General features: G+C 41.4%; 1 protein-coding gene across 2 annotated transcripts in view; it reads left to right on the top strand.

Moving 5' to 3' along the window:
- LOC140464139 (sodium-coupled monocarboxylate transporter 1-like) overlaps window positions 1–27,392 on the top strand; it is a 68,787-nt gene that overhangs the window by 28,158 nt on the left and 13,237 nt on the right. The window contains exons 8-16 of one of the 2 annotated variants that reach the window (XM_072558905.1): window positions 738–878; window positions 5,306–5,435; window positions 16,949–17,037; window positions 19,061–19,182; window positions 22,972–23,042; window positions 23,157–23,243; window positions 23,965–24,167; window positions 25,437–25,540; window positions 25,942–26,101. In XM_072558905.1, the coding sequence (XP_072415006.1) occupies window positions 738–878; window positions 5,306–5,435; window positions 16,949–17,037; window positions 19,061–19,182; window positions 22,972–23,042; window positions 23,157–23,243; window positions 23,965–24,167; window positions 25,437–25,540; window positions 25,942–26,060 (1,066 nt within the window). In that variant the 3' untranslated portion in view covers window positions 26,061–26,101. The remainder of the gene's footprint in view (window positions 1–737; window positions 879–5,305; window positions 5,436–16,948; window positions 17,038–19,060; window positions 19,183–22,971; window positions 23,043–23,156; window positions 23,244–23,964; window positions 24,168–25,436; window positions 25,541–25,941; window positions 26,102–27,392) is intronic. The other variant, XM_072558904.1, reaches the window with a different exon arrangement.

Here is a 27,392-nt window from a genome sequence, read left to right as displayed (position 1 = left end):
ATTTCTTAGATGTTCCTTAGACAACTTTAGGTTAGATATTGAAGAGATCAGTTGAACCAAATGTGAATACATTCACCTGTAATTTGAGATTTAACCACACAGATGGCACAAAGATCATAAAGCAGGGATTCATTATTCTACTCCCATAGATCTTTACAGACCTTTAGAGAAATTAAGGCCCATATTAGGAAATCAATAATTATTATCTTGCTTGAAGAATTCTTTATCTCTCTCTCACACACACACACACACTCACTCTCTCTTTCTCACTCTCTCTCCATGAGGCCTCTGCCCGACGAAACTACCTCTCCTTCTAACGAAAGCTAAATTCCATCCTTGATGACATCCCTTTCCATCACCATCTGCTACTGAAGGCCTTATGTACATGTTGAATCTGACAGCAGAGTCACTTCATAGGAGCCTTGGAAATCCAGAGATGGCATAAACAGAATGAAATGTTTTACACTGTTCATATACATCTTGCCAACACAAAAAGATATTTCCCAAAGTCAAATGTTTGGAGCATCAACTCCAAATAAATTGCTATGTTTGCCTGCATAACTAGTCATACGTTTCAAGATGTAATTCGTCACATTTAGAGTGCTTTTGGTTATTTCTAACCAATAAAGAAACTTGCAAAGTGTTGTTCTCTGGTGTGCATCAGCTTTTGTGGATATTTTGAAGATTTGTGCATCAATAGAAATATGGATGTTGCATAAAAATATTTTTCCTTTCAGCTTTGACCCTGATCCAAGGAAAAGGCATACGTTCTGGACCACAGTGGTAGGAGGCACATTTGTATGGGTTGCAATCTACGGTTCCAACCAAGCCCAAATACAAAGATACCTGGCCTGCAAGAGTGAAAAAGAAGCAAAAAAGTAAGTTAAGTTCATGGTTAAAAGCTCCATCTGTGTTCAAAAGCAGGATCTGACTCTTGTCATTTTCTATTAAACTAGGCTGCGCTTTACAAGGTGGATAGGTGTTTGACAGAGTAAGACTGCTTGCGTCCTTCCCCTCCACACACTGAAGGAAAGCCAGAGGCCAACGTACTGTAAAGAAGTCTATCCTGAAGGCAGGTTGGCTGTGTTGAGGCTGGGACCTCTCCCTGATGGAGAGAGGAGAGAGAGAGAGAGACAGAGACAGAGAGAGAGACATGGAATTCTTTGAACAAGATAGTCATTATTGATTTCTTAATGTGAGCCTTAATTTTTCTTAAGGTCTGCAAAGACCTATGCTAGTAGAATAAAGAATCCCTGCTTCAGTCCTTGGTAACTGCCAGCCAACCTGATTGTCCAGCTGTCCAAGTGGCACTGGTGCTTAATGGTGGGCACTGTCAGGTTGCAAGGAGCGAGAAACAAAGATGGCTGCGCCAAAGAGTAAGTTCAGGGTCTTAGGGCAGGAGGCACCAGGAAGGTGATGTAGCAAGGGAATTGCGGGCAGGTTTTGAGGGCAGGGGGCACATAAGGAGACATTGGAATGGGGGTGGGGCACCGATGTTCTCAGGACACATCTGAATGAGGTGCACTCCACCCCTCTCTTTCTACCATCTTCCATTTAGGCCTGAAAAACCCTGTTGGCTGTTTTTACCTGACTGCCATTGCAGGCACGAATTGGCATGGGCAGTGGATGATCTAGGTCATTGTCCTTATAACAAGCCTCATTAACCTGCAATTATTTATTTAAATATGGCATGAGGACCGGCAAGCACTGAAGGAATGTGCTCTTTGTTTTGATCAGCCAACCTCAGCTACATGAAGGTTACATACATTGGCATCACAACAATACTAAAAGTCATACATAATGTTGTTCAGTTGTGTGATGGACAGGATGTGTTTTTGTGCTGACTGCAGCATCCTTTAAGTGGGAAATGACACTCACATAGCCACCACAGTGTGAAATGACAATGGTTTCTTAACCTGTGGTTCAAATTCTTGACATCCTTTGACATTCTGGTGTAAACTGAAGTACATTGGCCCATTTGATCCATTTCTTAGTTTGCATGATTCACATTGAACAATAGTTTGACCAAGGTAGCCATTGTACCACAGGATCATGTTGATTTGTTCTACATGTCTGGCATTCCAGATCACCAAATGATTTCCAAGGACACTGATGGGGTACAACTTAAAGGCTGCTGATGGAACCAATCTTATAGCACATAACACTTTATGAATTTAAAGTGTATGTTGATCAATAACGCTAGGCTTGCAAGTAAGCAGTTGTAGAGAACACATTCATGATTTCTCATTCAGAACATGAAGAAATATTCGACTGCTTCATTTCCATATGTTAAGTCTTGCTCCTTTCCTAAATTACTGGGAACTTGGGAGATCAGTAGTGCCCTTTGGTTTTCTCTAAGGTAATCCCTCAGGCAATTAGAGCAATCGTGGACGATCACTTGCCAACCAATCAGATTGTTTTCTTCTGCAGTATACATTGGTGTGATCATTTGAAATTTGATATTCTGCATTTGATCTATTAAGTGCAAGACGAAAAACTTTGACGACAATATTTCATTGGGGTAACATTTGCACCACTAATTGTGATTACGAAATTATTAGATTGTCACAAAATCCTAACTGGTCTTTCCATTTTAATTCATTGTCTGGGTGAGGTAGAGTTAATGCCTGTCCTAAGTGAAGTCACAGCCTAAGCTGTGTTTTTGCAGCTCCCATATAATCAATGATATTACCGAGAGAAGAAGAATGTGGAAAAAGCTAACAAAAGTCAAAATTGAAGACTACAAAGAGTCTTCAATTGAAGACATCATGCAAACTTTATTAATATTTGATCATTTACAGATTTTTTGAATTTTGTTTATAAAATAATTTTCTTCATGTTTGATGAGGAGAAATTGAGCTGGAGCTCACAGTCAAAAAGTGTGGTGCTGGAAAAGCACAGCTGGTCAGGCAGCATCCGAGGAGCAGGAGAATCAATGTTCTTCATCAGGAATGTGAGGGGTTGCCCAAGAGGGCTGAGAAATAAATGGGAGGGATGTGGGGCGGGGGAGAAAGTTGCTGGGAATGTGATAGATAGATGATGGTGATAGGTCAGAGCGGAAGGGGGTAGTGGATAGGTGGGAAGGAAATTGGACAGGTTGGACAGTTCAAGAGGGTGGTGCCAAGTCGGAGGGTTGAATCTGGGATAAGGTGGGGGAGGGAAGGTCAGGAAACTGGTAAAATCAATGTTGATGCCATGTGGTTGGAGGGTCCCAAGGCAGTTCTCCTTCCTCCATATGCCGGGTGGCTAGAAGTTGGTGGTGGAGGAGGCCCAGGACTTGCATGTCCTTGGCAGAGTGGAAGGAGAACTTGAAATGTTCAGCCGCAGGACGGTCGGGTTATTGGGTGCTTGTGTCCCGGAGATGTTCTCTGAAATGTTCCGCAAGTTGGCGTCCTGCCTCCCCAATGTAGAGGAGACCACATCGAGAGCAATGAACACAGTAGATGAGGTGTTTGAAGGTGCAGGAAAATCTCTGCTGGATGTTGGCCCCAAAGGATTTTTCCACATCTGACAGAGACTTTCCTGCACCTCCAAACACCTCATATACTGTGTCCATAGCTCTTGATGTGGTCTCCTCTACATTGGGGAGACAGGGCACCAACTACAGAACATTTCAGAGAACATTTCTGGTACACACACACTAAACAAACCCACCACCCTGTGGCCGAACACTTCAACTGCCCCCTCCCACTCCACCAAGGACATGTAAGTCCTGGGCTTCCTCCACCCACCAAATTCTATCCACCCAACACCTGGAGGAAGAACACCTCATCTTCTGCATTGGGACCCTCCAACCAGATGGCATCAATGTTGATTTCACCAGTTTCCCAGTTTCCTGACTTTCCCTCCCCCCACCTTATCCCAGATCCAACCCTCCAACTTGGCACCGCCCTCTTGAACTGTTCTACCTGTCCATCTCCCTTCACACCTATCCACTCCTCTCCTCCGCTCCAACCTATCACCATCACCCCAACTATTAACTACCTATCCCATTCCCAGCTACCTTCCCTCAGCCCCAACCCCTCTCCTATTTACCTCTCAGCCCCTTGGGCCTTCCACTTTTCCTGATGAAAAAGTTATGCTCGAAACGTCGACTCTCCTGCTCCTTGGGTGCTGCCTGACCGACTGTGCTTTTCCAGCACTACACTTTTTGACTGCTAGGCAGAAGCGGGTACTGCAGATGCTGGAGATTAGAGTCGAGATTAGATTGGTGCTGGAAAAGCACAGCAGGTCAGGCAGCATCCAAGGAGCAGGAAAACAACATTTCGGGCAAAAGCACCACTCTAATCTCGACTTTTTGACTACTGCTTGTTTTGCCCACGGACACTGCACTTTCTAAGTTTAATAAATCAATGCTTAATCCACTTTGATAATTAAATTCTCATGTCTTATTTGGTCATTTCCTTTAAAAATTAACAACTCCAAGTATAACAATGATTTGGAGGTGCCAGTGTTGGACTGGGGTGTACAAAGTTAAAAATCACACAACACCAGGTTATAGTCCACCCAAGTATAAAGAAGCTTCATCTTCATTTGCACTTACAACTGATGCTTTGTTGCATGATGTTCAAGTCCTGTAGCTTCACTTGAGGAGCTACATGTTAAGTTTGTGTGCATTAAGCCCCTGATTGTATGAAACATAACCTTATAAGACATCTCAGCCATTTGATTATTAATTCAATGACTCATATTGGCCAGAAAGAATTCTATTCATCATTTATTGTAGGTTCACACAAGAACACATGAAATGCAGAATCCCTACAGTGTGGAAGCAGGCCATTCAACCCATCATGTCCACTCCGACCCATCCCCCCTCCCTGAATTTTCCATGGCTAACCCACCTAGCCTGCACACTGTGGGCAATTTAGCATGGCCAATCCACCTAACCTGGACTGTGGGAGGAAACTGGAGCACCCAGAGGGAACCCACACAGACACAGGGAGAATGTGTAAACTCCACACAGATGGTCACAGCAACAGTTGGCAATCACTACCTGGAGCAGAAAACCCCTTTATCATCTTTTTCTCCCTCCGCACAAACTCAGAATCTCACCAGAATTCAGACCAAGATCAACTCATTTTAATGGACAAAGCACCCAGAAAAAAAAATCAAGGAATGGTGGAGGTCAACAAGAGATACCAAGGTTAAAATCAACAACTTTGAAACCAAATGTAACCCAGGAGACAGTAAATTATGGTCAGAAATGTCTGGTTGGAAAACAGAAAGCTTTAAAAGTTCACTCTTTTCGTTGTTGCTGTGTAATGAAGCTTCATGCGCTGATCGACAGTTCTTTCTTATTTAACAGGGCAATATTCCTAAACTGGTTTAGTATGTTTGGAGTGACAGCTACAGCATGTATGTGTGGTTTGATCATGTATGCAGTTTACGAAACCTGTGACCCAATGGAGGCAAAAAGAATCAGCAATAGTAACCAGGCAAGTAATATTATGGTTTTAGACCATAACGCTAAGGAGCTGTGTGTCTCATTGCCCTTTCATTCAAGCTTGTAGTTTTGAGACTGGTTTAGTTCAACAGGATAGCGCTTTTCAAACAATTTTGATTAGAAGATCTTTTCAACTAGATTAGTAACCATGAATCCCTATATCGACTGTCAAGTATAATATTCTGTATGTAAAGGGTGTTTTTAAAACTGTTTTTAAGCAATCTGACATTTCCTTTTGGATATTATTGAACTGGGTGTGTCTCTTTCTCACCGCAATCTTCCAATCCTTGATGAGATGTTTTACAATGTCACTCATAAATTGTAAGAGACAACGATTCTCATCCTTCAGGGAAGCTGGATGGAATTGCAGAATGTGATTCCTCTGAAACGTTTGTAAAATCCCATGCAATTGAACACAGAATCTGTTTTACTCAGGCTGATAAAGCAGTATGCTGGCAGATTGTTAGGAGATTGGCTGAATGATGCTGTGAGATGAGTTAGGCAGCTTTGTGCATCTCCTTGAGTGGCAGTGCTCCAACACAAGAGGCTGCAGATCTTGTTAACATTTACCATATTGTGCCATGTGGGGCTTTTAATAAATGTTTCAGCATCGTGAGCAATGGCAGGTGGATGCTGAAAATCACAGAGGCATTGAACTTCCTCCCTACAATTCCTTAGAGACATCAGCTGGGCGTATGAGTAGCATCTCCAAGTCAGCAACTCACAAGTACTTTCATGAGCTTGCCATAGCCCTTTATAGAAAAGCCCTTTATAGATACGTCCAGTTCACCATAGACCCAGAGAACCGAACTGGTTAAGCCATTGAATTTGCAGCTGTCATTGGATTCCCTCAGGTACATGGGGTCATTAACTGTACACATGAGGGGCTTGGAGGTGCTGGTATCATCCAGCCACATTACTGAACACAAAGGGACTTCACTCCTTCAATGTTCAGCTCTTTTGTGACCCACAACACAGCACACTATTACTGCACGTGTGTGCCACTATTCTAGTAGTTGTCACAATGTTTACGTTCTGAACAATTCCCAGCCTCAGCAATCTTTACAAGCTCCACATGCTGTACTTGTGAATGACCATGGAGATCAGTGCCCCTCAATGCAGACTACAAGGAAGAATGAGAAGCCCTAACAGATTCAGAGAGACCACAGGCCTGTCATACAGAGAGCAGTATTTGTCACATTGTGCAAATGTGTACATTTCCAGTGCCTCTAGTGTTTCTTAATCTTTCTTTCCTATCGCTACAACCTGGTGCCACCACAGCAGCTGCAGCTGAGCTTGTGGAAACCCGCTGACTGGTTTCACAGCTTTCCCCAGACAACGTTGGAGAGCACATTCTGGTGCTCTCAGGCCGAGAGCAATTTTCCTGTCCAGGTGAAGGTGCACCCTTCGGGGAGGCATTTGGATCCCTGCAGAGGGAAGGTGATACGTCAGGTACCTCTGGAGTGTCCTGCGATGATAATCCCTTGGTGCTTATCTGTTGTTCCTCTTCCTCATTTGTGAGCAGTGGCGCCTCTGTCACCCCTTAAGGGGATGGGGCACCTGGAGGGAGGACTAGGTTTCTGGTGCCCCCAGCCTCGCCAGTGAATGAACACATTAATGGCTTGAGTGATGGAGTGATGGATGCTCTTCCTCCTCCCTCCGCCCTGGCACCTGTGAAGATCCAGCAGATACTGATTGCTCTATTTGACCTGGTCTGAATAGCACTGGCCATCAATCTGTGGAAACTGTTATGAGCTAACACACCACAACAACCTGATCAGACCTCTTTGCCCTTTACACCAATCTACACATGATCTCTGGCAGCTCGGCCATGGATTCATCTACTTGCCTCAGCATTTCCTTCGGCTGATCAGTGGTTGAACCCAGAGGCTGAGGGTGGGGGCTGTTCTCCAACAGTCCTCTCAGTGTCTTGACCTGTAGCTGAAGGCCTGTGTCAGTCTGTCCTCACCAGAACATGACTTCAGGTCTCCTCTGGATAGATTACCCTGTGAGGTGAATGTTTCTATGTTATTAGAGGTTGGTGAAGAACACCTTAATGTTAAGCCCTCTGAGGATATTCCCCCTCAGAGGTGTGGTTAAAGGAATATGTGGAGATGGGCTTAGTGACTAGGCCTCTTCTGTTTTGTGTCCTGGCTTGGAAATGGGATCTGGAGGTTGTATCGAAGAAATAAAGATTTGTTAGTATCTCAAACTGCCACACTTTATCCAAGGTTTAATTTTATCACAACATTTAAGAAGCATCTTAAAATGATAGGGCTTAGCAGGTATGGATCAAGTGCAGGTAACTGAGATTGGTGTACTTTGGTGTTTGTTGGTCAACATAGCCATGATGGGCTGAAGGGCCAGTTTCTGTGCGGTGTGACTCTATGACTCTCTATGACTATGACTTTAAAATGCTGCTGCTTCATGTGTAGCTGGGAGTAGCAGATTGGAAGCTTTCTCACTAGAAGTTTGAAGTGTCCTCTTTAGCACAGACCATGTTCCTGTCAGCACAACATCCACCTGCTCCTTGAAGGAGCTCAGGTACCATAAGTCAAGCACCACCCCTAAATTCCACACCCTCCCCAATCTGGACACATTCGCATTTATTGTGCACCTGCTTCTCCTGCAGATGAAGTGAAACATTACTTCGCATTTGCATAGGTACATGACCATTATGCCTGCAGATCGCAATGTCAATCCTCAGAGCCGTGATTGCCCATGTGCATCATTGCAAAGATGCTGGATAATTAATATCCCTTGAAGTACACAAGATTTGAAGGATTGTGGAAAGTGGATTCACTTCACATTTTGCAGATGTATCTGGAGCAGTTTCTTTAAGAGGTCATTGAAAATTCTCTGTGAACTTTGGTTTCTTTCAAACAAAGTTTTCTGTTAATCACATGACTGGTGATAACTGCTTGCTTTGTTGTAAACCCCTACTGTTTTGAACAGCGATTGGCTTAGAGACTGGCTTGGTTTTTATCTAGTTCAGATGGAGGAAAACCAACTAAGAACGAGCTATCCAACTGATCTCTCTCAAATCTGGAAAGAAACCTTGTTGGATTCAGGGTGAAATCTATTTGTCCTTTTGAAAGAGTGATTAAAGGGGGTGTCAAGATAATGTTTCCTGAACAATCTATGTCTTCTAGACTTAAGAAAAAACCTTGTACAATTAGTTGTTTGTCTACCTACAGCATAAGAACTGCATTGATTCAAGAAGGCAGCTCACCAACACTTTCTTAAGGGCAACTAGGGATGGGCAATAAATGCTGGCCCAGCTAGCAATGTCCACATCCTCATAAGGGAATACAAAGACATATCAGGCTGACAGACTCTGGCATAGCTACACTTTGATCTTTTGCCTTCAAAGAATAACCCATTGATCAAAGTGTTTCTTTTTATTCAGAAAACCAATCTGTGAAAAAAGTGAGACATAGAGAGATAGAGGTGTGTGCGTGTGACAGAGATTTCCAATAAGTATTCAAACATGTATGTTACTGACTGTATCTTAACCAATTATTGCATCTGTGTTGAATAACTTTTGTTACAATAATAAATCAATAATTGAGTCAATTAAGAAAGATGGTGGTTAGATCATCTTGATAAAACATTTAGATTAGATTACTTTCAGTGTGGAAACAGGCCCTTCGGCCCAACAAGTCCACACCGACGCGTATACCACCCAAACTCCTACATTTACCCCTTCACCTAACACTACGGGCAATTTAGCATGGCCAATTCACCTAACTTGCACATTTTTGGATTGTGGGAGGAAACCGGAGCAAACCCACGCAGACACGGGGAGAATGTGCAAACTCCACACAGAGAGTCACCTGAGGCGGGAATTGAACCCGGGTCTCTGGCGCTGTAAGGCAGCAGTGCTAACCACTGTGCCACCGTGCCGCCCAACATGATTAGGTATTTAATTGGTTATCATGATAACTGGCTAATTATTTTTATTTGTCAACTGTGGATCAATTTATTTTAATTTTACTGTAATTATTTCATTGATAATTGTTAAAATGATGCTATAAGACCATAAAATGAATGAACAAAAGTAGGCCATTCAGCCCATCAAATCTGCTCCACCATTTAGTGTGATGATCTATCATTCTCAATTCAACTTTCCAACCTATTCCCCATAAAGCGCTTGATCCCATTACCTGTAATAATTGACATTGCTATTCTGGGAAAAAGATTCCAACTAACCATTCTATCCTTGCTTCTCATAATTTTGTAAACTTCTATCAGGTCGTCCTTCATCCTTCAATGTTCAAGTGCAAAGAAACCAAGTTTGTCCAATCGCTCTTCACAGTTAATACCCTCCAAACCAGGCAAACTTGGTAAACTGCTTCTCTATGCTCTCCAAAACCTCCACATCCTTTTGGCAACCAGAATTGTACACAATATTCCAAATGTGACCTAATCAAATTTCTATACAGCTGCAACATGACATGCCAGTTTCTATATTCTGTGCTCTGATTGATGAAGGTAAGCATGCTATATGCCTTCTTGACCACATTTACTTGTGTTGTCACTTTCAGGGAATAGTGGACTTGTATGACTAGCTTCCTTTGTACGTTGATGCTACCAATGGTTCTGCTATTTAGTTTATACTTCACTTCTGCATAAGATCTCCCAAGATGCATCACCTCACATCTGTCCAGATTAATTCCTTCTGCTGCTTCTGCTCCCAGATCTCCAGCCTATCTCTATCCTGCTGCATCCTCCTCACTATCTGCAGCTCTTTCAATCTATCTGTCAACCTCCACTCATCTACCTCGGCTTTTGAATAGAAAGTCATTGGTGGTTTTCCCATCATCTGGGACTTTTCCAGAATCTCAGGATTCCTAGAAGATTATTACTAGTGCATTTACTATTCTGCAGCAACTTCCTTCAAAGTCTTTGGATGGAATGCATCAGGTCCAGGACACTTATCAACCCTGAGACCCATTATTTCTGAAGTGAGAGTTTATTTCATATATTCCTTTTGCTCCATGGTTGTTTAGTATTTTTGGATTATTTTAGTATCCTTTAGGATGAAGACTGATCCTGCCACTGCCATTTCCTGATCCTCCATTAGTATTCCCACAGCCTTGTTCCTGAAGGGGCTCATGATCATTTTGGCCTCTCTCTTCTTTTTCATATATAGATCAGGTATCCTTTAACCACATGTCCAAATACTATACGCACGAGAAATCTGGGGCTGAATGCAGCCAACCACCATCAAAGTTGTTAGAAGGATCCTGAGGGACAGGATGTAAATTTATTTGGAAAGACAAGGACTGATTAAGGATAGTCAACATGGCTTTGTGCGTAGGAAATCGTGTCTCATGAACTTGATTGAGTTTTTTGGAGAAGTAACAAAGAAGATTGATGAAGGCAGAGCAGTAGATGTGATCCTTATGGACTTCAGTAAGGCGTTCGACAAAGTTCCTTATGGTAGACTGGTTAGTAAAGTTAGGTCTCATGGAATACAGGGAGAATTAGCCATTTGGATACAGAACTGGCTCAAAAGTAGAGCTAGAGGGTGGTGGAGGTTTGCTTTTCAGGCTGGGGGCCTGTGACCAGTGGAGTGCCACAAGGATCAGTGCTGGGCCCTCTACTTTTCATCATTTATATAAATGATTTGGATGTGAACATAGGGGGTATAGTTAGTAAGTTTGCAGATGACACCAAAATTGGAGGTGTAGTGGACAGTGAAGAAGGTTACCTCAGATTACAATTGGATCTTGATCAGATGGGCCAATGGGCTGAGAAGTGACAGATGGAGTTTAATTTAGATAAATATGAGGTTGTGTATTTTGGAAAAGCAAATTTTAGTAGGACCTATATACTTAAAGGTAACTTCCTGGGGAGTGTTGCTGAACAAAGAGACCTTGGAGTGCAAGTTCATAGTTGCTTGAAAGTGGAGTCGTAGGTAGACAGGATGGTGAAGAAGGTGTTTGTTATGCCTGCCTTTATTGGTCAGAACATTGAGTACAGGGGTTGGGAGGTCATGTTGCAGGTGGACAGGCCATTGGTTAGGCCACTTCTGGAATACAGGGTGGAGTTCTGGTCTACCTGCTTTACGAAGGATGTGGTAAAACTTGAAAAGACTTCCAAGGATGTTGCCAGGGTTGGAGGATTTGAGCTGGAGGGAGGGAGAGGCTGAACAGGCTGGGGCTGTTTTCCCTGGAGGGTGGAGGCTGAGGGGTGACCTCGTAGAGGTTTATAAAATCATGAGGAGCATGGATAAGATAAATAGAAAAGGTTTTTCCCCTGGGTTGGGAGAGTCCAGAACTAGAGGGCATAGGTTTAGGGTGAGAGGGGAAAAGATATAAAAGGGACCTAAGGGGCAACTTTTTCACACAAAGAGTGGTGCATGTATGGAATGAGCTGCCAGAGGAAGTGGTGGAGGATGGTACAATTACAACATTTAAAAGGCATCTGGATGGGTATATGAATAGGCAGGGTTTCTATAGATATGGGCCAAATGCTGGCAGGTGGGACTAGATTAGGTTGGGCTATCTGGTCGATATGGATGAATTAGACTGAAGGGCCTGTTTCTGTGCTGTACATTGCTACAACTCTATGACTCTCTGGCTGGCTCTGGTCTTTTCCTGGTAGCAGATCTCCTTTGTACAGAATCTCAGTGTTCAATCCCTGAAGAAAATTTACTCAAACTCTGTTGGGGGTCTACTAATAATTACATTAGTAACCCTGGAAAGCCCAGTCAGATTAGTGTTGGGTCATTTGGGCCCCTGGTTTTCATTTCACTGAAGTAACTTGACCTGAAGTCCATCAAAACCAGCTGTTTAGTAATACTGTTGAGTGTCACATGTGCTTCCCTTGGTGTTTTTCAGTGCAAAAGTTATTTTATTTTTCCAGTAAAGATGTTACAGAGGTCATTAAATGCCCCAATAGATGATGAAAGAATAAGGAAGCACTGTTCCTTATCAGTATCCAAGAAAGTGGAGGTGTTGCAAAGATTTGACCATGGTGCATCTGTGAAAGAACTGAGTGAGGAGTATGCAGCAAGATATGGTTTAAAGAAACAGAAAACCAATTGTTGAAATTTTATACTGGAAGTAAGTCTCAAAAATTAAGGATCAATATACAAACATAGGTCAAAAAATAGTGAACTCAATTGTGTTATGTTGAGGTGAATCCATCAGCAAAGGAGTGAAACGATTCCATTGTCTGGCCCATTGACCATGAAGTAAGCCAAGACATACCACAAAGAATTAAAACTTGTAGATGTGTGTGAGTACGTGACAGGCTGGTTGTAGAAATTCAAACAGCGTACAGTATCAATTTTAAAAAGTATGAGGTGATTAGGCACCTTCAGTCCATGAACCTGTTGAAACTTTTATTGGTGAATTCACAAAGCTATTTTCGGCCCATGCTCTTTCACATGAGGAAATGTACAATGTAGACAAAACTAGTTCTCTTTTGACAACATATCCCTAGGAAAACATTAGCAATGTCTGATGGGAAAACACCAGCAGGTGTTAAAGATGCTAAAGATCGGTTTGTTGTTCTCCCATGTGCCAATGGAACAAGAACACACAAATAAAACTGGATTGTAATTATGAAACGCAGAAATCTCAGGTGCTTCGAAGGAATTTAGACATGAGGCAAAAGTGAGGAATACATTACCAACTTACTACTACGCTAATAGGAATGATGACATGGAGGTGCCAGTGTTGATCTGCGGTGGACAACGTTAAAAATCACACAACACCAGGTTATAGTCCAACAGGTTTATTTGGAAGTGTTAGTTTTAGAAGGGAAACATACAGGTACAGAACTTATAGGCAAAGAGATCATTGCAAGATAATTCCAGGTGGTTAAGAGTGTCAAAACATAGTACAAATGGTGTGATTGGAGTGTCAACAGCTGAATAGCAAGTGAAGGGATGACCTATAATCCGATTAATTGAGGCAGAGAGATAATTACAAAAACATTAAAAGTAAAATAGTGCTAGAGACAAACCAAATGCCTGGAATAACATAATAGGTATAAGAGTCACATGCCAAGCGTCTAACCAAAGTAACAAGTAATCCAAAACTGTACAAATTAATTTAGGGAGAGAAATAATAACAAGTTATCAAGATGATTGTGTTAAAACAGAACAGTAAGGAATATTTTGCAAACACAGAACAGTATAATGGGGTTACATGTAACATGACATGGACCCAAAGTCCCAGTTAAGGCTGTTGGTAATGATTAGATTAGATTCCCTACAGTGTGGAAACAGGCCCTTTGGCCCAATCAGTCCACACCGACCCTCCAAAGAGTAACCCACACAGATCCATTTCCCTCTGACTAATGCACGCAACACCATGGACAATTTCGCATAGCCAATTCACCTGACCTGCACATCTTTGGACTGTGGGAGGAAACCCACGCAGACACAGGGAGAATGTACAAACTCCACACAGCCAGTCACCCGAAGCTGGAATCGAGCCTGGGACCCTGGTGCTATGAGGCTGCAGTGCTAACCACTGAGACACCATGCTGTTCTCATGGGAGCAGAGCTTGCTTTAGTTAATCAGATCATAAGTCATCCCTTCATTTGCTATTCAGCTATTGATACTTTACACTCTGAAAGCCTGTGATTTAAATAAACCTATTGGACTATAACCTGGTGTCGTGGGATTTCTGACTTCGCCAACAGGAAGGCCTGGGTCACCAGAGAAACAAGTCATGACTTTGTCCCAAAAGCATGTTCACATTGTTGGGCAGTTGGACTTCAAGAACACCGAAATCATCCTGCTCTTGGATCCCACTGCTAAACTGTCAATGAAGAAAACATTTTCACTGTTTACTTCAGTCATTCCCCCTTCCAACAACAACATGTTATCACTAATTCAGTTTATAGACAAGGCATTCTGCCCACAGGGCAGCACGGTGGCTCAGTGGTTAGCACAGCTGCCTCAAAGCTTCAGGGTCTCAGGTTCAGTTCAAGCCTCAGGTGACTGTCTCATTCTCCCTCTGATTGTGTGGGCTTCCTCTGTTGCTCTGCTTTTCTCCCACAATGCAGGCGAGGTGGATTGGCCATCCTCAATGTGATGTTATGTGGATAGGATTGGGAAGTGGGTCTGGATGAGGTGCTCTCAGAGGGTCAGTGCAAATGCTGTGGCTGAATGGCCTCTTCCAACACTGCAGGGATTGTGTGAAATGTAAATATAGAAAATCCTCATGATAGCATGCTTGTTGTTGTAAACAAGCTTTCAAAAGGAACTTACAGTTACAGACACACTCTGTATCGGCTAATGCCTGTGGCTTTATTGATGAAACAGCTGTGACAAATGCTTGGCATAATCTTTGACCTGTAACAACATTCAATTAAGTCAATAGTATCAAAGAAAACTTTGAAAGGTTGTGTGTGTGTACAGCAGATTGTACACCAGTTTCTTGAGTACACAAAATGCATTCCTTTCCAATGTGCAACCAAGCTGGAGGCTGAGGTTATTGAAGAGGTGCGTAAGGCTGATAACAATACTCCTGTCGTGCATACTATTACTGACAAAGAGATTGTTACAGTGAAGTACAACCAGTGATGATGAGGATAACATGGATACAGAACCGGTGGAAGAAATACCCAAAGATGTGTGACACTTCGATAAATGCACTGGAACAACATGACTTTATAACTGAGTATACTTTTGGAAGAAAAACCAAAATTAATGAGACAGATGATGCCGGAAAATCTTTTCAAGAAGAGCTGTCAATAAAGTGTACAAGATCCAATTCCTGGTCTCATGGTCAGCCCCGAATATCCCATCTATAGAAAATGGACCTTTTTTGTTGTTAGCTTTTCTACTACAAGTAAATGAATTTGAATAAATTTAAGTAACCATACTCAGTGTTTTTATTTGTATCTGTTCCTGTAGCTAATTTGCTTCATTCACATACAGTAGCTGGTCTAAAGACTGCTGAGCAACATAATTCAGAGTGAATCAGCTGGAGTGTCAAAGCACTGTAGCATTGCTCTACCCCCACATGTCAATGTTCACCCAACGCCATTTTCCCCAACTGTGCTCACTGCAACACTCCTTCACCCCACTGAACATAGTTTCATATTTTCTCAGTGTAACCTAGCAAGAAAAACTACCTCAGGTAGGTGCTGCCTGTCCTTGGCCTGAAAAGCAAAACCATCTGAATTCCAATACATGATTGGTCCTGAGGTTTTTGGGTAAAGGATAGCCAACCTGTCTTTAAAGAACCTCTTACTGTCTGTTTTCTAAGTGGCTAGTTTCCTGTCAAATTTTGTTTTCTCCTCTATTATTTTAGGTCATCTTTTTTGTTTTTTAAAACTTACCCAATTCTCGAGTTTATGTTTAATCAATGGATTCTTTCAATTTGATACTGACCTTAACTCCCCTGGTTAACCATGGTTGGTTTTTTTCCCCTTACTTCTTACTCAATAGGATATATCTTCACTGAGATTCATGAATTATTTTCTCACATATTTGCCATCGTTCCCAAACCATCTTTTTCCACCAAATTTCATTCCCAGTCCACTCCAGCCCACTCTGCCCTCATCCTGATATAATTACCCTTATTTCCATTTAGCACAGCTGTTTCCAACCCAAGATTCTTGCTCTCACACCAAATTCCACCATATTACGGTTACATTTTCCTTAGGGATTTTTTTACTCTGAGATCATTCATTAAAACAGCCTCGTTACATTAAAACAGATCCCTGGTTGGATCCATGACATTTTGTTTCCAGAAACTGTCCTGAATACACAGTGAATTCTTCTCAACTGCCTTAATCCGTTCTGATTTTCCTAATTTGATTTGATTATGTGCACTAGTGAAATGGAAAATTTAGTCAGATAGCAAATTGACACAGTTGTGTGTTTGGAATAAATTTAAAACAAGTGAAGCTGAGAAGATTACAGAGAGAACTCCTGAAATCAGTAATTTGCTAAAAATATTGTTTTGAAGTAATCATATTTGTTGTATATATTTTTGCTAATTAAATTTATCAATGTTGATAAATGTTAGGAAATATTTAACCTGGTATCGCAGATGTAGGAAAATCCTATGAGGAAAGGCTGAGGCACTTGGGGTTGTTTTCATTGGAGAAAAGAAGGTTTAGGGGTGATTTGATAGAGGTGTACAAGATGATTAGGGGGTTAGATAGGGTTGACAGTGAGAACCTTTTTCCACGTATGGAGTCAGCTATTACAAAGGGGCATAGCTTTAAATTAAGGGGGGGTAGATATAGGACTGATGTTAGGGGTAGGTTCTTCACTCAGCGAGTCGTAAGTTCATGGAATGCCCTGCCAGTAGCAGTAGTGGACTCTCCCTCTTTATGGGTATTTAAGCGGGCATTGGATAGGTATATGGAGGATAGTGGGTTAGTGTAGGTTAGGTGGGCTTTGATCGGCGCAACATCGAGGGCTGAAGGGCCTGTACTGCGCTGTATTCTTCTATGTTCTATGTTCTATGTTCTATGTCAAGAAATATTTCCTTACTAATTTTTCTTCAATAACTTTTCTGAAGCTTACACCACTTTTGGTTTTGGATATCTTGTCTCACATGCCTGGAGTTCCAGGGCTTTTTATCGCCAGTGCATTTAGTGGCACTTTGAGGTATGTAATATGTTACCTTAGCTATTGGAATTCACAGCATGTTACCTAGAATAATATTTCAATAAAGTGTATATTTGTGCAAAAAGTACTGATAGTAATATTGATATTAAGAAAGATATTTGAGTACCAATATGCATGGAGATGCAGGAGGAAATAGTGCATTATTTGTTTTGTACTGTATGTGGTGAGCTGCTGATTCGTACCTGGTAAATATTGAATGCTATGTCAGTCCGTGATAACTGAAAGATGCCAATAGTAAGTACATGGGAGTAAATTCATTGTCTTCCAGTGGCTCCACAGAGTGGTGTGGATACTGGTGAGCCCTAACGAGTTCAAGGAGATGTAAAAGAAGATAGAGAAATTCTGGGACATTATTATTGTAGATTTTCAAATATTAACCACACATACCGCTACATATGCTATTAAGAAGCAGTCATCAGCTCTTCTAACTGTCCTCCCACTTTCATTCAAAAGTACAAGATGCATTCAAAAGTAATGTTGCTTCTGTTTTATCCCTGTATTCTATTTTTTGCAGAACAAAACTCAGTTTATTCCCTGATTCCCATGGAAAAATCTAAATATTGCTAAAACCTACATTATTGCACAAATTAATTATTGTAGGTGTGTAAAGTTATGAGCAGTATTCTACTGTTGGAACACAAAGCAGAGTTTCTCCAATTTTCATAGAATCATTGAATCCCTACAGTGTGGAAACAGGCCCTTCAGCCCAACAAGTCCACACCAACCCTCCAAAGAGTACTACACCCAATCATTCCCCATTATTCTACATTTACCCCTGACTAATGCACCTAACCTACACACCCCTGAACACTATGGGCAATTTAGTATGGCCAATTCACCTGACCTGCACATCTTTGAATTATGGGAGGAAACCGGAGCACCCGGAGGAAACCCACACAGACACAGGGAAAATGTGCAAACTCCACACAGACAGTCGCCCAAGGCTGGAATCAAACCCGGGTCCCTGGCGCTGTGAGGCAGTAGTGCTAACCACTGAGCCACGGTGCCGCCCTTTTAGATTGCATGAAAGTCTGATTCATTGCCAGTTGGCTTTCTACCAGAATGGTTAACCTGGAGTAGGCAGTGCCACCTACCCGGCCAATACCCACAATTGGGCAGCACCAAGGCTGAAGCCAAAGTTGTTTCTGGGGAAACCCCCTCCAAACTGACCCCCAATTTGGAGAATAGGCACTAAGAAGACTGGTACGAACTGGGTGTGGGGATGGTTGGAAGTGAGGGCTGTCCATCAGTGACCACACCTCTGCCTTCAGTCTAGTCCCTCTGTTATGCACAAAATTGTGATGAACACCCTCTCCCCATTCCCCCACACAGCCACCAAACTGACAACCAGGGGCACTAGTTAACCAGTCAGCTCTGTCTTATCCCACCTGGAGCTGAGGTTGTTGCAGTACAGGTGAGCTAAGGCCCTACAGTGACTGTTAACTGACCCAGTGAAATGCTTTAATTGGTGATGGGATGGCATGCCCACAATAAATTTCCAAGGTGGTAGGTAGGGGACAGGTCTCTCCCTGGTGTCTACCCGAATCATCAGGTGCCCTTCTCCACCCATTTCATGGGTGGAACTTTGCTCTTAAAGCTTTCAAGATGTGTTGCATTTTCCGAGAGATATGCAAAGAGGAGAGGCCAAAGGGGCATATTTATTTCTGAAGTAGATGGGTTTAAAAACTGGGAGAAAGTGAGGACTACAGATGCTGGAGATTAGAGTTGAGAGCGTGGTGCTGGAAAAGCACAGCAGGTCAGGCAGCATCCAAGGAGCAGGAGAATCGATATTTGGGCATTCCTGATGAAGGGCTTTTTCCTGAAACATTGATTTTCCTGCTCCTTGAATGCTGCCTGACCTGCTGTGCTTTTCCAGCACTACACTCTCGGCTTTAAAAACTGACCTGCCAAATCACTATAGCTAAAGATGATGTGAATATTTGATTGTAAACTCATACAGCATGTGTTGTGATAACTCCTGTTTTATTCTTCATGTCCACAGCACAATCTCCTCGGGCATCAATGCTATGACTGCAGTCTTTGTGGAAGATATTATAAAACCAAACTGGAGATCATGGAACTATCTTTCTGATGACAAGAGAACAGTGATCTCAAAGTTTCTAGGTTATCTTACAACTCCTGAAATTCCAATAGGATAGAGCTTGAAGTGCAGAAAGAGCAATGATATAATTTACCATGCCATTTTATTTGTCTGGAGATGCACATCATAAATGGCTTGATTTGATGACACAGACTGTAGCCATTCTGGGAAGTTCACTGACGATCTGATGCAGTCTGCACTGATCGTTTTCTGAAGCAGTTAAAAAACAAAATGGTGTAAAGTAGCTGGTGTCCAGAATGTAGTTATAAAACTGTTGCTTTCAGGCTCTTCACTTGTTAATAGCCATCCTTCACATTTAGGGTATTTAAAATTATTAGGGTATTTGCAAGTTTTGGCAAAGTTGTCTTCAACAGTTGGCATGGAGTAATAAGATCTTCAAAGGTCTAATTAGTCCTTTGGATCCATGCACCTTCTCAATTTTTCAGCTTGTTCCATTGCTACCCATGTTGCTTCTCCAGTCTGTAGGAGTTGCTAATTTCTTGATTACTCCCTTTTTTTTCCCAATTCTTCTATCTTGTTGTTCAGGCTAGACTTGCGGGCAGCTGGAACTCTGAACAGATGCTGAATTGTTCTCGCACTGTCATCTACTTCAAGATGATATTCTCCATGAGGCTGTTTGCGATCTGTAAAGACATCTTTATCATTTTTTTAGTATCTATTCGGCATCAATGGCTTAGTGACCTGCAAAATGCTGCATATCTCTTCTGGCACATTTTGGTTTACTAGTCCAAGTATCAGCTTTGCTTCAACTGAGATGAGTGGATTCTGCTTAATAGCTTCTATCTGAAACTCCAGATCTTCATTCTTCCCATTGCATTTATTCTCTTGGCCTAAGGAGCATTCTATCATAGAGGCTCAACCTTAGTTTTGAGGGCTTCATTTGGAGTCACCATTTTGAGCCACTTCACACAGGTCTATCAAAATGTAACAGTCCCCTGATGCGGTCATTCTGTAATCATGATTTTAATGGTTACAAATCATTTACCACATTTAAACCTAACCTTACCAACCTCCTGCATGACGTAGGGTGACCTATCAGAATCACCAGTCAATACCTATCCAGCAGCCGCTTTAAATGCTTGCTGTGCTTCTTTTTAGTGAAGCACTTGTACGGTATGTGATTCAGCTGTTTGCTTTCCCCATAATAAATATGCTTCTTTTGCTTTTGTATGATGTCTTGCATAATATTTACATCCTGCCCCTGACTTTGATCTTTCTGTTGACCTGTCAACAAATATTGAGTCCTTTTTCCCCAAACTGTTTGAATTTAGCCTAGATGGCTGGTAGCGTAACACAAAGCCTTGTTTGACCTCCCACTAATATATTCTAGCTGATGGTTGACAATCCCAAATCCTTTGCGCATTTTGATAGCTTTCTTGAGAATAAGTTTCTCCTCTCTCAGCAGACATGATTTTTTATGCCTAAGACAATCCTACATCTGGTGAGATAAGCTTCCAATTATCTAAGCAGACTCTAATCAGATGTATCAGTGCAGTCTTATGTTGATCAATACTCCCCCTCTCTTTGTGAACTCTCATATTGAACTCACACACTCAAACCTAATAATATGACATTCAAAGTGTGTCTTCAAACTTTTCAAATTTTGCAGTGTGGCATTGCTACTCCTCAGTAAAGTCTAGGCTTTAGTATGCTTTCCACATCATCATTAGCAGAATTTTAATTCTCATATGCTCAATGTTTAAAATTAATTTCTTTGCTATTTAATAATTCACCAATTGAAAGATTCCAGTTGTGTTTCATATCTCATTTCCATATCAGCAGTAAGTGAAGACGAACAACCATTTTTAACTCATCCACTAAAATTGCAGACTGCTATTTCATTCTTTTCTTCCTTGCTGTTTCTTTCAGTAGATGGATTTCTTACAGCTCTGAAAATCCATGCATTTTCAGTTACACTGCTCCTGACACTATGTTTTAAATAATGTTTAATGTCTGTCACAACCACCCAAACATTCCCAATCTATCCACTTAACACCAAAGCCAACTTCATGCCAACTCATATCAAATCCATATCTCCCAGATACTCTTTGTACTTGCATTGACCATACCAACTCATCCAGTATCTGTAATGGGAGAATTGCAGGAGTTATGTTGAGATTAAGTAATATCCATTATAACCTCTACTATAGTCATAAAGACATCGCTGTTCACAAAAGTCTATTCAAAAGTTTTAAATCACTTTTAGTGTTCTTGGCCTAACCACCTTCAGTTGGTTCATCAATGACCTTTCCTCCATTGTAAGGTCAGATGTGGGGATGTTCACTTATGACTGCACAATGTTCAGCACCATTCGTGACTCCACAGATACTAAAGCAGGCCATGTCCGGCAAGACCTTGACAATTGCCAGGTTTGGGCTGCTAACCAACAAGGAGAAAGTGAGGACTGCACTTGCTGGAGATCAGAGTTGAGAGTGTGGTGCTGAAAAAGCACAGCTAGTCAGGCTTATGCCCAAAATGTCAATTCTCCTGCTCCTTGGATGCTGCCTGACCAGCTGTGCTTTTCCAGCACCACACCCTCAACTCTGATAAGCAACAAGTAACATTCATGCACCGTAAGTGCCAAGTAATGACCATTTCCAACAGAAATAATCTAACCATTTTGACATCCAATGGAATTGCAATCACTGAATCCCCAAATATCTCAGGATTATATGTCCCATAAACTGAACTGGACTAGCCAGATAAATGCTATGTTACAAGAGCAGTTCAGGGATTGAGAATCATGTGATTAGATTAGGTTACATTAGATTACATTACAGTGTGGAAACAGGCCCTTCGGCCCAACAAGTCCGCACCGACCCGCCGAAGCGCAACCCACCCATACCCCTACATTTACCCCTTACCTAACACTACGGGCAATTTAGCATGGCCAATTCACCTGACCTGCACATCTTTGGAGTGTGGGAGGAAACCGGAGCACCCGGAGGAAACCCACACAGACACGGGGAGAACGTGCAAACTCCACACAGTCAGTCGCCTGAGGCGGGAATTGAACCCGGGTTTCTGGCGCTGTGAGGCAGCAGTGCTAACCACTGTGCCACCCTGCCGCCCCCACCCATGTGGTGGGTAACACATCTGCCTCCCAAAGCCTGTTGGCCATCTACCAGACAAAACTCAGGAGTATGTTGGAATACTTGTCTGAATGAGTGCAGCTCCGAAAATACTTGACACCGTTCATGACAAAGCAGCCCCCTTGATTGGCAGGCCATCCACTATATTAAACATTAATTTCCTTTGCTCCAACGAACAATGGCAGCAGGGGGCACTATTTACAAGATGCACTGCAGTAACTTACCAAGGCTTCCTCAAACCTGTAACTTCTACCATCGAGAATTACAAGGCCAGCAGGTACATGGGAACAACGCCATCTGTCAGTTCCCCTCCAAGCTACACACCACCCTGACTTGAAACTATATTCCATTCCTACACTATTGCTGGGAAAAATCCTGGACCTTCCTTCCTGACATCACTGTGGGTATCCCTACGCCGCAAGAACTGCAGGCATTTGAGAAGGCAGCACAACTCCCCTTCTTCATGGGAATTAAGGATGGCCTCACCAGCAACACCCACATCCCATGAATGAATAAGACGTACAGAATCAGATACATAACCCCACACCAACGGGAGCTAATTCCTGAGTGTGTTCAGTGACTGGAAGAGTCTTAGTAACCATAGTAACAAGAATAATTTGATGAAATTAAGAAAAGTAAAATATTCTAAACATCACAAACAATGCATTCCTGCTGATTTTCTTCTCTATTTCCCTTTAGCAATGACGTTCGGAGGTTTGACAATGCTTCTTGCAGGGTTAACTTCAATCTTAGGTGAAAATGTAATGCAGGTAAACGCATGATTAAGTTAAATTATAAAATGAATGTAATTTAATTTACAAATTTAGATTCAAAAGCAATATTATTTTTCCTGTTGATAATGTACTGTTCATTTTCTTTCTCAGCTAATCCGAAGTATTGATGGAGTATTTCTAGGACCTCTACTGGGTGTATTCACTTTAGCAGCTTTGTTTCCAAACAGCAATAGCAAGGTAAGGCCAAGCACAAGAGTGGAATTTCAGTCTTATCCTGTAGCTAAATCATGTACTCTAATGAATGATTTCATGGCCATCAGTAGCTGTTGCTCTTGTTCTCACTTTTAAATATGCTTATGACTTCATTATGCTGCCTACTTTTTAGGAATCTTTACTAGTATCCTGCAGGGGAAATATGGATTATTACCGATGTTAAATCATCTTGTGAATTTTTAACATGTATAATTTTGCATTTATTGTCCATGTTAAATAGTTTGCTAATTTCTACCATAAGCAAACAGTGACTGTATTTGAAAAGTAAGAAATTGCCTCTGAAAGATTTGCAAGGTCCTAATAAAGTCAAAAGTGTGAGGTAAGTCTAACTTCATTGCTACTTTCTGTCAGTTTTGAAGAGGAGTCGTATTGGGCTTGAAACATTCATTCTGTTTCCGAGTCCACAGATACTGCAAGACCTACTGAGTTTCTCCATCATTTCTGTTTTCAGTAAAGTAAGTGCTTACACCATTTCTCCAAGATTTCTATCAATGGGAGGAGTCCTGCGAAACGTTCAACTGATTATATCAGATACACACCTATCACTAGGGGACAAGCAATTAAAATAACGTTCACTCAGGTTGACCCTGCTGCCAGAGAGACTACAGTAATCAGTTTCCCCATGTTTATCCCCTTCTGTGTAGTGTCGTAATGACAACATTTTCTTTTATTCCATTGATCCCAGGGAGCATTTGTGGGTATGCTGTTTAGTTCTGTCATGAATTTTGTTTTGGGAATTGGCTCTCAAGTGTATCCAGCTCCTGCTAGATTTACAAGGAAGCTGAAGACATCCACAGCAGGTTGCCATCTATTTAACATCACGAGTTCAAGCTCCACCAATGTAACATCTTTACTCACCATAGAAATGTCTCCAGCATCAAATAAAACGTAAGTCGAATTGTTTATTCAAACCTTAAAGTACAAATTACACAGAAACTCAAGCCACACTCATCCCAGGGTTGTCACAAACAGTAACGGTTTAATCAAATTACACAAAAGTTCCCCCCCCCCCCCCCTGATTTACATGTCTGATGAGCTCAGGTTAACAGAAAATATTGACCAGGTTTCAATACATGACATGAACTACTGTTTGTTCCAAAGAAGTAAATTCTAACCACAGGCAAACAAGAAAATGAATGTATCCCAACAGGCTTACCAGCTAGTGAATTACAACTAGACCTAGATCTTTGAATTTACAGTTATTTAATAATGTTGAGAGCTTTTCTTCCATTTTGTGTTTTTTTTTAAATGTGAACTGAAATGAGAAAGACCTTTTTTTAAAACCAATGTTTGAAAGAATGGCTGCAGTATTGAAAAGCAAGTAACCTGACACTCATGGCAAGCATCATAAACAACTGCTTGACCAATCAGACTATTGATGACAGAGACCCTTTCACTGCAACAGCTGTATGATTGGTTTTCAGGTAACTAAACAGCTTGGAGCTGGGAACAAATTACAGAGAGAGAGAGAGAGAGTGAGAGTGTGTGTATGCATGAGAGAGAGAGAGATGTACAATTTGTTTCCCAGATCAAGGGTAGTCTTTCTGTTCTCTGCAGTCAAACCAGAAGAAAACCTATTTACCTTTCCTGCAAAGCTGGTATAAGCTGTGACTTCTAACTGAGAAGTCAGAAACACTTTTTGAGTGAACCAGGCACCTCATGTTTCTTACCAACCAGTGGAGAAAGACAACTGAAGCAATGTGCTGACCAGCAGAAGAATCATGAAGATCATCTTCGTAACAGAACCTGGGAACAAAGTCGACGGAACTGTCTTTCCAGTTTTTCCTGTCTGCCTTATATGTTGTACCCTGTCTATTTTATTGGTGTGTGTTTACGGGGAGGTTTATAAGGGGATTAGTTTTTTTAACTGATAGGGTTAAATGACAGTGGTTTGTAGCTGCTTACCTATAGTTAGAGTTGTAATAAATAGTGGTTCTTGTTCAGTACAGACATCTGGCCCGTTTTTTCTATCAGTCTTGGTCTGAAAGTCAGAAAATTGGAGAACATTGTGTACTTTATAAAATCTTTAACTTTTGTGACGACATTGGGAAATAGCAGCTCAGGTTCCAATGCAGTAACCAATTAGTGGGAAGAATAATCTAAATGTACAATATGGAATGTCTATTATCAGTAACTTAAGTTGAAATTCTACTTTAGGAACAGCCTATTTGAAGATATTTTTTCCATATCCTATGGATACTACACCCCAGTTGGATGCCTAACTGCAGTTATAATAGGTTTGCTAGTCAGCATGGTTACTGGTAAGTAAAGTAGAATCATAAGAAATAAGAACCCTTCATAAATATTATCATTTACAATAATAAACTGTTATTGATTAGCTGGTGATTACCCCTCTTTGAAAAAGCTCTACTTTGAAGTGTATATAGGAGTCAGCATTGTATGCAACATTTTCCAGTTTTATTGATTTTTCCTTTTGAGAAAGACCAGGAAATGATCTTCACCATCAAGTAAATAGTTTTGAGGCATGTGCTGGACAGTGAGAGAGGTAACCATATCATCCTGGGTAGCTATTCCACATTCATTTGTTAGAAAAATTCAAACAAAGATGGATATCAGTAAGCCAGCAAACCCTAGAAATAAAATGTATTAACAAGTGCTTGTAGTCATGTAGCAGCCCTCATCAGACAGTTACCTTCTTCAGATAGGTGGACCAGGAAAGATGGAGGAAGGCCAAGGGAAGAGTTTCTGAACACTTCTGTTAGAGAGCAGGATGTACCATCACAAGCTACTGAGGTCAACAAACTCTGGACCAACCAGTGATCCATCCTCTGGTGTCAGTGAACTAATCTCAACCATCACAGGTTGTATACTTATATGAAGTTGTAGAGTTTATAGCACAAATAAAGGCCCTTCAGCCCATCAAGTCTGCTCTGGTCAAAAAGATACCTAACTTTCTAATCCCATTTTTCAGCATTTGGTCCATAGTCTTTGCATCGCAAATTTCTTCTCTATTTAATTAATGTATCATCTCTAAACTGTTGCTTCTCAATAAACTAACATAAGCAACCTTAAAATTACTTGTGAATCATCGACTGACTATCTTGGAGGTACCTGTGACTCACAGACCTAAAGTCTTACATTTGATATTTCAGAAATTGGGGTGTTAGTCTTATTGGTTGATGTTAATCTCAATTAATGGATTTGAAGTAACACCTAATTAGTCACTTCACTTTTCTATTTAAATGATCCCAGTTGATGGCATTACTGGATAAATGAGACCCCAGACTGAAATTTGACTTGATAGATCATAGTTTATTTTGTCTTGGTTTCAAAGTAAGACAGTTTATTTCACAAAAGAAATGAAGAAAACAAGAGAATAAATCCAAACTATTTACACATAACTCAAGTTTAGCAAACTTAGAACACATGCTCATATATTTCCCATTAATCCCAAAACACTCTTTACAGGTCCCAAAAGCATCCCTATGCAGTACCCACAAACAACCTTTCTGCAGAGAAAAGACAGGAGAGAAAAGACATCATTTTTCTCAAATACCTCAATAGGTTTAAGTTAACTTGACTTCAGTTCACAGTCTGGAAAATCTGAAAGTCTTTTCCTGAAGCTTTCCTACATCTGACTTTAAATGTTCTCAGTTTCAAGTTACCTCTTTAATGTTTGATTCAAATGTTACTGGTTCAGAACTATTACTAAATTCCTTGCTCTAAGGTAATCTATTTTTGCTAACCTCTCTCTCTCTCTCTCTCTCTCTCTCTCTCTCTCTCTCTCTCAGGAGCACTGCTTTATGTATCCATTTTCATCCAAGGAGTTCAACAGAACTGTCCCATATTGAAACAAACAAAACCCTTTATTGGGTGTAGGTTTGCTCGCTGAGCTGTAGGTTTGATATCCAGACATTTCATTACCTGGCTAGGTAAGGTCATCAGTGGCGACCTCCAAGTGAAGCGAAGCTGTTGTCTCCTGCTTTCTATTTATATCTTTCTCCTGGATGGGGTTCCTGGGGTTTGTGGTGATGTCATTTCCTGTTCGTTTTTTGAGGGGTTGATAGATGGCATCTAGATCTATGTGTTTGTTTACGCGTTGTGGTTGGAGTGCCAGGCTTCTAGGAATTCTCTGGCATGTCTTTGCTTAGC

This window comes from Chiloscyllium punctatum, chromosome 39, assembly GCF_047496795.1.
Source record: "Chiloscyllium punctatum isolate Juve2018m chromosome 39, sChiPun1.3, whole genome shotgun sequence".
Taxonomy (NCBI): Eukaryota; Metazoa; Chordata; class Chondrichthyes; order Orectolobiformes; family Hemiscylliidae; genus Chiloscyllium; species Chiloscyllium punctatum.
Note: the sequence above shows the minus strand (reverse complement) of the source record. Positions and strands in the feature narration are given on the sequence as shown.